This window comes from Strix aluco, chromosome 11 (assembly GCF_031877795.1).
Source record: "Strix aluco isolate bStrAlu1 chromosome 11, bStrAlu1.hap1, whole genome shotgun sequence".
NCBI classification, from domain to species: Eukaryota; Metazoa; Chordata; class Aves; order Strigiformes; family Strigidae; genus Strix; species Strix aluco.
Window position 1 is genome coordinate 1,385,426 of NC_133941.1, and position 14,583 is coordinate 1,400,008.

The 14,583-nt window shown below is 41.4% G+C and overlaps 1 protein-coding gene across 7 annotated transcripts in view; it reads left to right on the forward strand.

Annotated features, from left to right (window-relative positions):
- CHCHD6 (coiled-coil-helix-coiled-coil-helix domain containing 6) overlaps window positions 1-14,583 on the forward strand; it is a 117,471-nt gene that overhangs the window by 38,871 nt on the left and 64,017 nt on the right. For all 7 annotated transcript variants that reach the window (XR_012624775.1, XR_012624776.1, XM_074836810.1 and 4 more), the window contains one exon: window positions 5,179-5,262. Coding sequence is in view for 5 of the 7 variants with exons in the window: in XM_074836810.1 (XP_074692911.1) it covers window positions 5,179-5,262 (84 nt within the window). In the remaining 2 variants the exon portion in view is untranslated. The remainder of the gene's footprint in view (window positions 1-5,178; window positions 5,263-14,583) is intronic.

The following is a 14,583-nucleotide window of genomic DNA, read 5'->3' on the forward strand; positions in this document are numbered from 1 at the left end:
CAGAAACAGGAGGAAATGAAGGTTACACCAGTACTGCTTTTTAAGGCCATGAGTCTGCATCTGGGTTCTAAAACAAAACAACCCAGTCACCTGCCTTTAGCAGAATGAGATAAAGGACAAACAGCAAGTGATTTTGTAGGCCTTGTGTGTGTGGAATAGTGACTGCAGGCAGCTCCACAGTAGTGGTGATATTTCTGCTGATACAAGTGGAGGTTGAGTCAAGGCTCCCCCATGGTTGCTTGTCCGGTACAAGCCTCCCTGTAAAGTTCTGCTGTTCAGTCTCAGGCATGATGTGTGCAAGCTGCCTCTTGCTGTTTCAGTGTTGCCCTTTCAGCTCTGCTGTTCCCTTCAGGCTTGGTGAGGAACATGCCAGCTAGCTAATTTTGGAACTAGTTCTGTTCTTCAGTGCATTGCTGTCAATTCCTTCTTCTAGTCTTGGAGCCTTTAATAGCATTTGTTTTTCTCCTCTGCCACCTGGACTGCTACCAGGACTGGAAGAGACATGGGAAAGCATGAGGTATAAGAATTTGCAGTTGTGAAGTGTGGCAAGCTGAGGTACCCAGCCAAAACATCTCTGCTGTGCTGCTGCAGAGATGTTACTGGATACCTGTGGGGGAAGCTGATAACTCCTCTCGGCAAAGACAGGATGATGTAGAAACAAGCCATTTGGTAGAGACTTAAGGACCTTTCCTTTATCCTTGTAGCTTCTTTCTCTGGATTGCCTCCGACTGATTCTCTAGGCGTCATCTCACTAGTTCGTCTGTGACTGGTGAATGTGTTTTGCCAAGAAGATAAATATTTTTGCAATAATCTTGCCAAGTGCTGTGACTTGCCTGTGAGGAAGTTCTTTATAGATTGAGGTATGGACCTTTCCTTCTAGCTTGACTTGCCCTTTGCAGAGAGGGGTGGTTTTTTTTTTCTTCTCTCCAGTAGAGTATTCTCCATGCCCTCTCCCCAAATCCCAGAATCCCAGCAACAGGGAGAGACAAGCCTGATGGTAGCCGTCAGCAGTGGGCTGTGCTATCACTGCACTTTATTCCTGGGTGCCACATTCCCTACTGTAATCTGACTCTGCCAAGAAGCCCTTTTTTTCAAGCAGATTTCCTTCCTAGTTTTCATGTTTAACAAGGTGATGAGAAGGGACTGTGATTAAAAATAATAAAAATCTGGTGGTATTTCATGGGGGGCAAAGCCAAAGCTAATCTGTGAATGGCTGTAGCTCGAGTGAAGCCCGGCTCTGGAAGAACAGTTGCACAGTCTGATGTGTTGCAGGTTGGTGTCAGTTCAGGACGAGGCTGAGTATCTGGCTTTGTTCATAGAGAATGAACCAATAATATTTCATTACCTCAATTAAGAGGCTTGTAAAATATTTCTTTTGGCCTGCCTGTCAGCTAGCAGGCCAGTGCTTGAATTCTTTAGTTGAGCCAGTATGTAATGCATAGCTTTAGAAATGTGCTTTCACAGTTTGTTTCTAAATGAGTTACTTGATAAAGGGAGGGGAGGAGGCAGGGAATTTCACATGACTCTGCCCTAGCTCTTTGTCACTGTTCAAAGCAGCACTGAGATAACCTGAAAAACTTCGGGCTGTGGAAAAAGTGTAAAGATAAAACGTAGGAAGAACTTGAAAAAGCCCCCAACCCAGCCCATGGATCCATGCCCGTGGAAGCAATAGCAGCATGCTAGTAGTGTACCTTACTGTCCCTTTGTAAGAATGCAATGCTGGTAACTTCTGACACATCACAGGGAATTCTTGAGCATTGCCTGAATATATCTTACACCTAGTTTTTGTACAGAGGGCAATTGTCTGTTGCATACATTCTCTTCTGCAAATACATGCTGTCCCATGCTACTTTTCTAAGTTTTGGGTATATTCGTGTGTTCTACAACTAACGATGCTCTTCCTCCCCTCCCTCTGTTTTGTTTCTGTTTTCATACTTTTTGGACATCACTCTTCACTGTGTTCTCCATTACAGTTTCTTAGATGTCATCTCTGAGCTTTGGTCATCTCTTGCATGATATGTTCAAGCTCAGATGTAGCTTCTGCAGCGAGGATCTGAAATGCAACTTTCTGATACATGATTTTCAAACCATTGTGTTATCATGCATGTCTTCCCTTCTCCTTCCTTCTTTAGTTCTAAAGGCCTTTATGTGAAAAGTGTATCTGAGGCTTTGTTTGGCACCTGCAATCTCAATCCCTTGAGAAATTATAATCATCTCCATAGCAGCCAGTTCTGTCTGGGACATCACAGGCTTCTGACTTCAGGTAGGGAATAAGCAGCAGGAGTAGAGGAACTCTTAATAAATATCCTGTATTCATACAAAATGTCCCTTGTTGCCTAACCCAGTTTGGAACAGCAAATGTTTCAAATGACACATGCTCTGACTGTACCATTCATACTTCAAACATCATCATAAAGTGTTCTAAAGTTTCTAGTAATAACAGCTGGGGATAGAGGGAAACAGAAAGTAACTTTCAAGCAGATCTGTCACAAATAGAATGTTTCTCAGTGTATTTCAATGCACTGAAACATCAGCAGCTCTTGCAAACAAGCAAGGCATTGAAAATATGTTTGAGTTGTGAGTAGAAGTTTTGTGTGCAACCTCTGGTTCATCCTACAACTTATGGGTGATAAGTGGGAGATCATGGGAGATAGTATGGCAGAAATTACTTAGGGGGAAGGATGAGTGTATACTGAGGCTGTAGTCTGCAGTTGGGAGATCCGATTTTGATTCTTTGACATCAATTTTGCAAGACCCTAGGGAAGTCACTAAGGGAATGTCTGTCTGCTGCAGGGTGCATTGGTGCGGAGGCATTATTCACTGTGAACACTGCAGCTCCGGTCAGGTCTGCTTGGGGGTGTCCATGGGTCACCATCATGCACGTCAGCACACCTCTGTTGTGGCTGTGTCGCAGCACCCCGCTTGAGAGATTAGGTATTTGGTTTGTGTTCCCTTCCAGAGATGTCATATCCATGTCTTGCCAGAAATAGAATAAAGCCTCTTGCCCACCAGTATTGTTACATGTATTGATTTTGTGCTCCCAGAATAGTCTGCTACCCCAGGAGAGTAGCACTGCCGCATAATTTGTTTAGATTAAGCAGAAACTTTCTTGCATTTTTAAGAGTTGATCTTTTATTTTTTCGTGACATACACTTCATGTCAAAAGCACCTTCCGTCTGAATTGTGCAGAGGGGTCAGTACTATGTTACTCTTCTTTCTTTTCCTTACTTATTTTCTCCTTAAGGAAATACAAATCACTTGTTTAGTAATCTGATTTTATGGGTGTTATGCAGAAAATCAGCAGGAGAATCAGGTTCCTTTGGTCATCCACCAGACCATCCTGCCTTCTTACATCTGTTTCATTTCAGTTGAAATTGCTTATTCCTTTTCTGTATAGAAGATGGATATCGGTTCAGAAGGGTAGTTTTGATTCTCTTATCACAGAAATGGTGATAATTTTGGCACTTACAAAGTGCCTATCAGTATTGTTGCTGTGGTATCTCTTTGGTCAGGCTGCATGTACGGGGCAGCTGATTCTTATCCCCCTCCCCATCCTGTTTCAGCTGGTTTGTGGGCTGTAAGATATATAGCAGTTCTGGTTAAACCAAAGCCAGAGATTTTGCCTTTAATCAAGTGTCTTTGAGAGCAGGGGGATTTAGATGTGAGTCTATAGTGCTTGTGCCTTACCCTGGCCCTGTTGGCTGGCTGACAAACATGGGAATCAAAATGCTTCTTTTTCCTTTACAAACAAACAGACACCATCACCACACCTCTGCAAACTCCCTATTTCATGTACTTCTACTTCTTTTTTTGTTTGCTTATCAACTGTCCCTCACTGCCTAGCTTAAAATCTCTTCTAAGCCCTATTATACCACTGTATTTCCATCAGCAGGGGAGGAGAAAAAAGGAAATGCACAGCAACTGGCTTTCAGATGTAATTTTTCTCATTAACAATGGCTGTTGGCCGTAAAATGACAGGTCTGAGCCCACGAGGATGTTTCTGTCCCAGCTGCTTAATCATACTGGACCAGCATTTTCTGTGATTGTACCATCATCATTAAAAGTTAAGAGCAATGCTGCTGGGATGCTGTAGATTAGCAGGGTTTCTGTTCACGTTAGACGGACTAATAATTATAGTTTTGAAAGGTTGTCTTGCCTGATGATAACTTATGTGGCCCCAGAGATTTTTGAGGTGGGATGGGGAAAGAAAAACAAATGCCATTCTTCTTGCTATTGTTGCCTGTTACTTTTAAGCTTAAAAAGTTTGGTTTGGGTCCATCAATACCATGTTTTCTTAATGCTAGTTTAGTTTAGGGGTGGGAATGCAGTGAAGTGCTGCTGGCTGTGAAGAGCCAGAAGGCAAAAGCTGTTGGTGTAACCACACAACTGATCATTGTTTAGTTGATGACCAGGTTATGCTTAAGCACATGCTTGTATACTGCGTTTGCTGTTTTGGAAGTGTCATGCTTATACTTTGGAGATGGAAGAGAAATTCTCTGACACCCATCTCCCCTCCAAATCTGCAGCACCCAGCCCGAGGAACTCTGGGGATGCTGGTGGTGTATGCCCAGGGAGTGTGTGGAGAGAGTCCTTAATTATCAGGGTAGTCCTGTGTATGTGTGTAAAAGCAAATGCATGGCAGTGAGAACGTGTGTTGCCATAAAAATGTTACAACATAGACTTGTATTTTGGATCTTCCTCATGATTGTAGGGATCTGTTAAATGCATAGAAGTTTTCTGACACTCCAAGGGGCAACTGTTTGTGAAGTGGAGGATTTGAGGTTTATTTTTAAGGTATGGTGAAAAACATTGGGGTAATAAACATCATGATGCATGAAAAACAAAGACTTGGATAAGGTGGAGTTCTGGAAAAGGCAATGGAAAGGCGCCACCTTTCTATGATCATATGTTTTCATTTAATAAGGAGAAATATAATCAAGGTTATGAGTTTGAGTATGGTACTAATAAGAGCATATCAAACTTGTGGGGATAATGCAAAATGAACTGCAGTGCTGAAGGTTTGTAGTTCCACTGAGAGGGATCCCATACACCAGTCCTGAGCAGTGATTTTTTTTATTTTTTTTTTTTACTTCCAGTCTGCATCCTGTGTGCTTTCCTTGCACTCACACTTTTTATTTTTAATTTCTTCTACTGATGTTCTTTTGTTCTTCTTCCCAGGCCGTGGAGCTGCAAGGCAGGGAGGCAGAGCTGAAGCGGCAAGAGGCCTTCTATAAAGAGCAGTTGGCCCGCATTGAGAGGAAGGTATGGCTGAGTTGTCTTTTATTTGTGGCCTCTGAATACTGATGGGATCGGGTGCAGATCTGTGTGGATCCAAAGAGCAGAGAAACAGGAAGCATTGTGCTGAAATCTGGAACAGGCAGCTTCCAGTATCTGTCTGCTCCCCACCCCTTACATAGTTAAGTGATGAAAAAGCTCTACAAACTAAATCTTTTTAACAACTTCAATTTGAAAGATAAGGGGTTTTTAACTGGATGATTTTTTAATAAAGCAATTCAAACTTTATTTTCTTTTTCACCATGGGGTTTAGGTGAAAGCTAAGTTCAAAAAAATAAGTGCCCTTTTTTTATTCCTTTTGTTAAAAATCCTTTCCTAAATTAAAAAAAAAAAACAACCCACAAATCTTGCTATAAATATGAATTAAAGTTGTATTATTAATTTTTCTCTGGGGAGCCCAACAGTTCAAAGGGTGGTGCTGCAGTGCATTGCCTGCTTCTTGCTGGATAAGCCTTTGAAATGAACATGATTTAAAGAGACACTGTCAAGCATCTTTTAAGCCTGAAATGACCTTTGAAAATCCATTTAGGGATTTGAATCTCTCCCCTAAATGTGGGATTTGGTTCTGTGTTTAATTGTTTACCATGATGAGTTTTTAAAAATTGATGCCATAAAAATAGGAGCAGCCATGCTGTTCCTTATGAACTAATGCGTTTTTCACTTCCTGGCAAAATGAAATAATGTTATAAGTAGTCTTTATTTTTTAATAAATGTGGAGAATAATCTTCTCCAATTTGAAGCAATTAGACCTCCTGACAAGAAGTTGCATACATCTGACTTGTAGTTGTGTTATGTGACTAAAAAGAAGTGCAAACAATGGAAAAGGTGGGTTGTAAAGAGACAGAGGAATCAGCTTTACTACCAACATGCAGCATGATGGTGAATATGGAACATGGAAAAACTGCAGATTATAGAAATGGTAGAAAACTGTCGGCACATCTATTCCCCTTCTCATTCCCTGCTACTGCATGATTGTCCATACAGCATTTTTTTAAGCCATTGATGGTAAAACATGCCCATGAGCAATTTCACATGATACAATTTTGCAACACTTTAATCCATACAGTTCATTAAAAAATAAACTATTAAAACTACCACTCAGTGTTGCATTCAGATTTTTAAATTCTATTTCTAGATAATGGGGATTGTTCAGTGAAATTGCAAACAATCTAGCAGCTATCGTTCTAATTATCACAGTTGTCCATATGTTCATACGCAAAGGGAATTTTTGCAATTTCTTGGTCTCATGCTGTGTGCTTCTATTATATTTTTCTCTCCGGATCTCGTTTCATGAAGCGGAAACTGCAGGGAAAATTTGTATGTGTGTCTGTCCTTTATGGACAGTGGAATGGGGAGAAGTTTGTGTCCAGGCTGCATTGTCCTCTTTTTGAAGTCTTTTGTTGTATTTTTGTGTTTCCCTTTTCAGGTCCATGTCCCTTGCTACCGGGTAACTTTTTAAACAAGGTGATAGATATTTTAGTGCAGGATCTTCACGGGGGAGTAAGGTGACTTGCCCATAGTCCTATTCAAACTGCAGAGCAACTATCTTCTAGCTCTTACGTATACAAAAGCAAGTGGATAAAAAGGATAGGTTTTCTTTCCTCTCTTGAAACACTAGATAGTTTCTGACCCTTAAACACTAGCATTTTGCTGGTAATAAAATAGAGGAATGCCTCCAACTGTTAGTCTGGATTGGAGTGGGAGGTGGTGGGGGCTAGAAGGGAGAGGGGAGAAATGTACTTGAAACAGTGTAATAAAGCTTAATTGTATTAGTTTTGAAAAAGGTTTTTGATCTTCTCTGTGGATAATTTTATTCCTATAATGGTTGGAAAGATGGAAAACACAGCACAGAACAATCTTTTTTATTAGCTGTTGCTTTTATATAATTCTGCTTTTATTTGTTGAATGCACGCAGACCTTGACATTTATTTATTTATTTTTCCTTCCACTGTGCTAAAACCTTCCAACTCAGGCTTAGATATATTTTTATATATCTGTGTATGTACGTGTGTGTCTATGTCAGAAAAAAGCTATCGGTAAGGGGATGAGGTGGGGAGGAGCTCTGAAATAGAAGTTTGCTTTCTCTGCCATTTTCAGAGGGGATGGTCACTTGGAGTGTGGTCATGGTAGATCAAAGGTGCTGTGCTGGGAGTGAATCAGTGCGACGGCTCAGCATGGAGTTAGCTCAGATTTCTCCTTCTAAGGAGCAGGCTGTCAGGAATTCCCCCTTCTCCTCCCCTGCTATGCCTATCTGTAACCTCCCATTGGCTTTGTCCCCACTTCTGCATGATAACAGAAGTCAGCAGTAGGAGACTTAAGAGATTTGGTTTTGAGGGATGTTCTGAACTGTTGGTGTTGAGAACTAAGTACCTTCCTGGTAGGATGCTGAAAATAATTGTGTTGTATACTCCTTACAACATAGTAGCTGCTGCACTGAATCAAACACAGAGACTGTCCTGTTTCTTCTGACATTGGTCAGTTTTCAAAGACTTTGAAGGAAGATGCAAAAAAACCTCACCAAAACAAACCAACCACCCCCCCAGCCCCCCACACTCTTTTGGAGAACAACTTTGAGAAGAGTCTTCCTGAGTGTTGTCAGTTGGAGGCTGACACATGCCCTGCTGCAAAAGAGTTTATTTTCATTCAGTATTTTTATTCACTGTAATGGAACTTGGACTACTGCCATCGTTCTTCTACGTGTCTCAGGCATTTTTCCTGAAGCCTCGTTTAGCTCTTTGCCTCCAATATCACGTGGCAGTGTGTGCCACAGGTTAACTTCTATACTCTATAAATTCTGTTACAAGTTTCAAATACTTTTTTTCATTTAATATCCTTTATGTGAAAGAGATAAAAGGAGTTTTCTTCGTTATTCATTATCTGTAGACTTCTGTTCCCTCTTTTACCATCCCATTAAGCTGAGCAGTCCTCACCTTTTCAGTCTCTGCTTGAGGGAATGACTTTTTCCAGGTTTCTTATTCTACTTGTTTGTCTTTGGGCCCTTTCCCCCTTGCAGCTCTGTCTTTGAGATGTATTGACCAGAATTGAACTCAGTAGTTCCCTTGAATGCAGCAGATTGTGTGAATAACGTTATCCTTTTATTTTGTAATCTCTGAAAGAGTACTGTAATCTACTGGACAGAGCACAGAATTGGAAGCAAAAAACTGCTCATTTTCTAATAGCTGTTTCTCTTTTGGGAGCTTGAAACAATTACTTAGTCCATCTATCTCAGTTATTCCATCTATATGATGGAATAGCTTATAATGGGAGGGCAAAATGTTGTGAAACAGCAAAGCTATAAAAATGCTAAAAAGGCTTTGCCTTTAGTTTTGCATGAGATGAACTATGGGTGTACCTTATTTCAAACAGATCTTGAGAAACTCAGTTTCTCTAGACAGTCTTATTAAAATTTTCACAGGAAAAGGCATCTATGAAAAAATAATTTCAGCTTTTGGGGTTTCCCCTACATCATCTGCTGAAGCACTGGAAGAAGTAAGATGGTGAGTGCAGCAGTGCTGTGTCACACCAAAGATCCATCTGGTTTGATATGCTGGTCCTGATTGCGACCCACAGTGGATGTCCAGGGATGAGCATAAGATCAGGCAGGTATATGGGATACTTGCCCCAAAGGCTTTGATCATCCTGGCTGGTTGTGTCCAAACCTTTTCCACATCTAGTTAATCCTCTGAGAGGTGTGAAGCAGCCCTGTGCACACAGTGCTCAAGGTACGGGTGGACCATAAATTTATATGCTAGCTGTATCAGAGTCACTGTTTGGTTCTCTGTTTCTTTGTAGTGCCTAACGCTTGATTTGCACTTCTGCCTTGCGTTGAGCAAACGCCACGCACTACTGCTACGAGCAGCGCTCAGCTATTTTGAGTGCAGATTCGAATGCATGAAGTAGCTGTACTGGGATTAAACCGGTGCTGTGATTTGTTGTTGGGAGGTATTCTTCCTACTGCATCCTTCATTATCAGTTTGTCAGGGGTTGTGTGTGTGTGAAGGGGTGGTAGGTTTTGTTGTTGACCTATTTTTTTACAGGTTTTGTTATTATTTTGACCTAATATTCTGTAAGGAAAACCTTAGAAACACTCAATTTGAGAAGCTTAAGATGATGTTCTTTCATGCATTTATATGTTACTGAGAAGCAGGGCGGGAGGGAGATGGAGGGAGCTTAGTATAAATAGTTATCATATATACTGCTCAGAACTGGGATTTTTATTAAGGAGTCCATGTATGCATTGTCCTGCTTTCTCCATATGGTAGAAGCATCCTTTAAAAAGTATGATAAGAAAGAAAGGCAGTCTTTCCTGGAACCCTTCAGATGCCAGGAGATTTCACTTAGCGTATTAATTGTATACTTTCCCCAAGTAATGTTTGACTCCTTTTGCTATTTGGCCTCTTGCAGGGTTTAACCTGACAAAGGCCAAGGGCAGTGCTACGGTACAGCAAAACACGGGCAGCTCTTCGGAGCCGTCTAACGGCAGAGAAAGGCTGAAGGTAATCTCGGCAGATGAAGTGAAACTCCTTGCTATAGATGATGTCTTCTCTTCTTTGTTCGGATTTTCCTAAGCTCTGACTCCCGCGTTATCTTTTATTAGGTGGCTGTGGACTACTGTGAGCATGGGTACATTAATATGCAATGTTTTTCTGCTTGTAGTTTTTCAGAACAGTAAGTATTAGCACAAGAGGTATTCATAAGCTGTAGAGTATTTATGCAAGTGGGAAAGGAATGCATTAAACCAATACCTTTTTTTTATTAATAAGGTAGACTGAATCTTTTTCTCTGCTTAGCTTCACAAATCTTGTAATTTTGTGTGTGGCATTCACCTTGTTTGGTTTGTTTAAATTAATCTCCTTTTGCCCTTGCATTTACCATTTAATTCATGTTTGTAAAGCATTTAGGATGTGTAAAGAATGGGAAGTGAACTTATTTTTGTTTGTTATTCTTACTGGCCTTGATCCTTCTTCTTGGAGCAGTCTCCCACTTCTGGCACACCAAGGTCACCCCTATATGTGAGTCCAGTGTCATTTCTATGCTTTTTTTTCCAGTAATTGATCTCAGTAAAAATCTTTGCGGAGAAAATGACAGCAGCATGGAGGAAAAAAAAAAAAAAGGCCTTCCAGAATATGTCTGTGTTGGGTCTTCATGATCAATTCTAAGCAGATTCTGCAGGGCTGAACAAACTGATGTCACCTGGCAAAGGTGGCAGGGGGTTTCTGTTGAAGGGGATGAGGAATCAGTTCCCTGAGTTGGGACCCCAGGCTGCGTCTAGAGAGCACTCGCCTACCTTTGAGAAAGCAAGCCGTGTAGAGGTGTTGTCTTCAACCGAGCCCTCTGCCCTCTCAGTGGGAGTTAAAGATTCAGTGCCCTTTTCTAAATGAGTTGATATGTCTTGGCAGGTGTCACTGACACCATTTACTTTCTCAATAAAATGGCCTGTAATGTCTTAGGGCTGCGTGTGAGCTATTGCTGTGTGTGTAAGGGCTTTGTTTGCCTCTGGTCACTGTGGTGCCAGCCACTAGCTTACTGCTCCAGCCAGTGCTGTGGGGTACTGTGGGGAAGAACAGCTAGTGGGAAACCAAGGTCTGGTCTCAAAAAATGTGTTTCCCTTTCAGAAGTATTCCTTGTCCCTGCCTTCATAATTGAGCCTTACAATATTCTTTACAATTTCAATTTTTTTTTTCTTACCTAATTTGTTCAGTTCTCTTCTCATCCCCTGCCCCTGCTGCAAACCCTTCCTCCCACAAACCCAGCAGTGCTTTATGTGAACCTACAACAGCTGTGATCCAAAAAAGCAGTTTGCCTTTCAGGCCAGTGGAGCAATATAACGAAGCACCCAGTTCATCGAACTGTTGATTTAATCTTCTGAACACAAGAATAATAATCCCCGGTATAGTTTTCTGAAATAGGCTGATAAGATCCGTCCTAATCATCCAGATCACTTCCCGGTCTCTCGGGTTGTCTGTCCACGACTGTGTGGACGTTGTCTTTCAGGTGACAGTGGCTCTAGCAGTCCCTCAGGGCACAGCCTTTGATATTTAGAGAACTGAAGATTTTGTTCTGTGTGCGCGTTAAATTTCTGAATGGGAACAAAACGAAAAAAGAAGGAACCTGAAATTGTCATCTGAACTCGTTCCGACCTCTCATCCTCGTCCTCTTTTCAGTTATTCGCAGACAGAAAATGTCACGCTGGGGGAGGAGGAGGGAGTACAGCATCCCTAATTTCTTCTTTCCGCCGTATCCGTTAGGCTGAACAGCATGTAGAGGAGGCAGCCTTCCGAGCGCGTCTCCGGCGGCTCCCTGCCTGCGGGGAGAGGTTGCTTCGTTGTTGCCGTTGGCCAACTGGCAAACTGACTTCCAGCACCCTGTGCTCAGTTCACCCATTTAATGGCTGTTTTGCTGAAAGCTTGTAAAGTTTAGTCATTAATATACCTCAGTACACCAGCTTTTAGAGATCAGATAAATTGATTGGTAATTTGATGAACTCGGAGAACATCTATAATAGGGTAAATAAAATGTGTTAGATGTCAGCACTGCCTCTCTGCCTTCTCTGCAGTGTGTATGTTCTCTTCAATATGTGTTGACTGATGTACAGTACATTACATCAAATTACAAGCAGCCTCTATGCAAACAGCAACTAAGTGTTTGCTTCCTCTTCAGTCTGGACGATTAGTGTGGAGATGCATTTGCAGTCTGTGTGCTGAAGGGTGAACTGTCAGAGCCTTACAGTGATTTTGTTTCCCTGGCATTTAGAGTACCTTTGCAGAGGGAGAGAATGATGCTTATGGGCTGCTTCATCTTGGAGGAATCCATCCTCAGGCTCGACTTGTGAAATAAATGTGGCAATGTGTGGTTTGAACTTAGTGTCTTAACACTGAATTTAGCAGCTGAATTTAGATAACAATCTGGTATCTGGTCTCATCAGTGTATCACTATGAAGTCTTGTTAAAGACAGAACAAAAAGACCTAGAATGTGATCTTGTCTCTTTGTTAGAACTTAACACCGGAGTATTTGTCAAGTCTAGTCCAAAAGGAGCAAATCAAGGGGTGCTTTTGTCTTACCTTTGAGAGCTTTCCCCATTACCTAGCATTTCTGACACCCTCTCTCGCCATTTTTTATTCAGTCCAATTTTCCCTTAATTTCATTCATTTTCTTATTGACTAATAGTTTAAATTTCTGTTTTCTCTCTTTGTGCTGTTTACATGCTTGTTTATAAGCAGAATGGTATTTATAAATATGTGTATATACAAATAGCACTGTTACCAGTAAAACCGGTGCTACGTTTCGAATGGAAACAGCACTCGCATGCACATACGTGTGTACACACACACGCTGTCTGTCTCGCCTGTTTTTACTGTGCTGTAGTTGTACCTTAGCACCAACTACATTATCCTGCTGCAATAAATACCAGTGCTGCCTGTTATTTCTGTGTATTTCGCCAACCAGTGTACAATTAATTTTTGGCCCTGTTATTGTAGTATTGGCTATTTTATGAAACTGTAGAGAGTTAGCACAGTGAATTGATTAAATATGTTCCAGACCTTAGGCTGGAGTCTGTGTGTCTGCTGGGATTTGGATGATTGAAGCTTGTGCTTCTCTTGGGATATTCCAGATTTAGACTTAGTCTTGGAAATTGTTTCAGGTAGACAAAACTTCCCTGTGTATATGGAATCCACTTGCATAAGAGTCTGACTTTGGGGAATCTGAGATTTCTGTTTCAGCCTGCAGCAGTCCTTCCACATGTGGCAGGAAAAAAGGCATCACTATTGTGATTTAAAAATAAAGCCGAGGCCTGGGCTCATTTTGCAAAGGTCTTTAAAATTATGGCTTTGCCCTGACAGAATATGCTGTCATTGTGTTAATGTAAAATATGGCTAATAATTACTCTGTAAATTGGGCAGACTCCACAGAACATCTCAAATTTGTGCTGAATTAAGTAGTCCAGAGATCAGACTTTAAAAAGGGACTACTCCGTATTTACAGCGGCTGTACCTTCTGAAGTGAGTGTGTTTAGTAGTTTACTGTGGGTGTGTTAAATATATGTTTCATGACAGCCTAGGGCCACTTCTCTGAAGGTTTTTCCCCATCTGCCAGTCATTTTAAAGAAACATAAATAAAAGAGCTACTCCAATTTCTTGAACATATATGCATGTTCCCAAGAGACCAGTGTGACTCAGAAGTAGCTTGTAAATAACATGTTTTAATGTTCTTAAATAGATTGTGCACCATCAGGCTCGCCATGAGCTCTTGAGCCACTGCAAATGGTATTTGCTTCGTCTGGCGCAGAATCTCCTGATCCCAGGATGATGAGTGGTGGGTTTTTTGTTTGCTCGTTTTTGGGGTTAGCTGATGGTTTGGCTATATATTCTGCTGCTCCAAGAACCATGCCAATTGCAGTTTACCATTAAACACCTTGACTCTAATGAGGATTACCTGGGTCACCCATTCACAGTCCAGCCCCATTGTAAGGAAATATGAAGTAATGGCTAAATTTTTGTTTTGTTTTTAAGTAAAATAGTGAACATACATCTCGTATACACTGGAACTCTCCTGGCAAGTGTGAAGAGGAGAGTTTTGCCCTGGTGGGTATTCACCAGTGGAGTAGCCATCAGATAAAAGATGCTGCCCTGCGCAGAGGGCAGTAACAGCAAGGAGTGGCCGCAGAGCCAGAGAGCGCTGGGAGGCCTCGTCATCTGTGCCAGTCTCCAAGGGGCCACAGAGGAGCCAGAGGTGGGAGAAGGAAATGCGGGAGCTGAGATAAAACTCTAAGCCTCTGATTTGAGAAGACTTGTAATATCTAGGTTATTTTATGAGAAGAACTAGCTTTTCCTTCCCAGTTACTGCATTTCAATTATTTTCATAAGAAAAAAGGCTTAATTCCTTCTCCTTCCTTCTCCCTCCCCATTCTTCTGAACAGAAGCCAAATTTTTGCTTACATAATTTCAAGCTGCAAGGTTGCTGTGAGTTTACATGCCTGGGTTAATTGAGGAGTGCCTGGATTTCCCCCCTGCTCCAAGATGTCTTATGATGTATTGGATGGTACACAGAAATCGTCTAATTTGCCTTGACATGCAGCAAGCCTTGAACTGGCTGGACTGTGGTTCTTGAAACGGAGAAGACTCATATAGGGGCATGTAAAAATGCTGTATTATGTGCCTGCCTGGGCATGTATATGGATTTTTTTAACTTCATTTTTCATAATAGTTATGCATACCACAAAATTTCCTTTGACTGTTTAGGGAATTAAGTGTAGTATATGAGACCTTTCACCTTTAGGTCATTTGTTG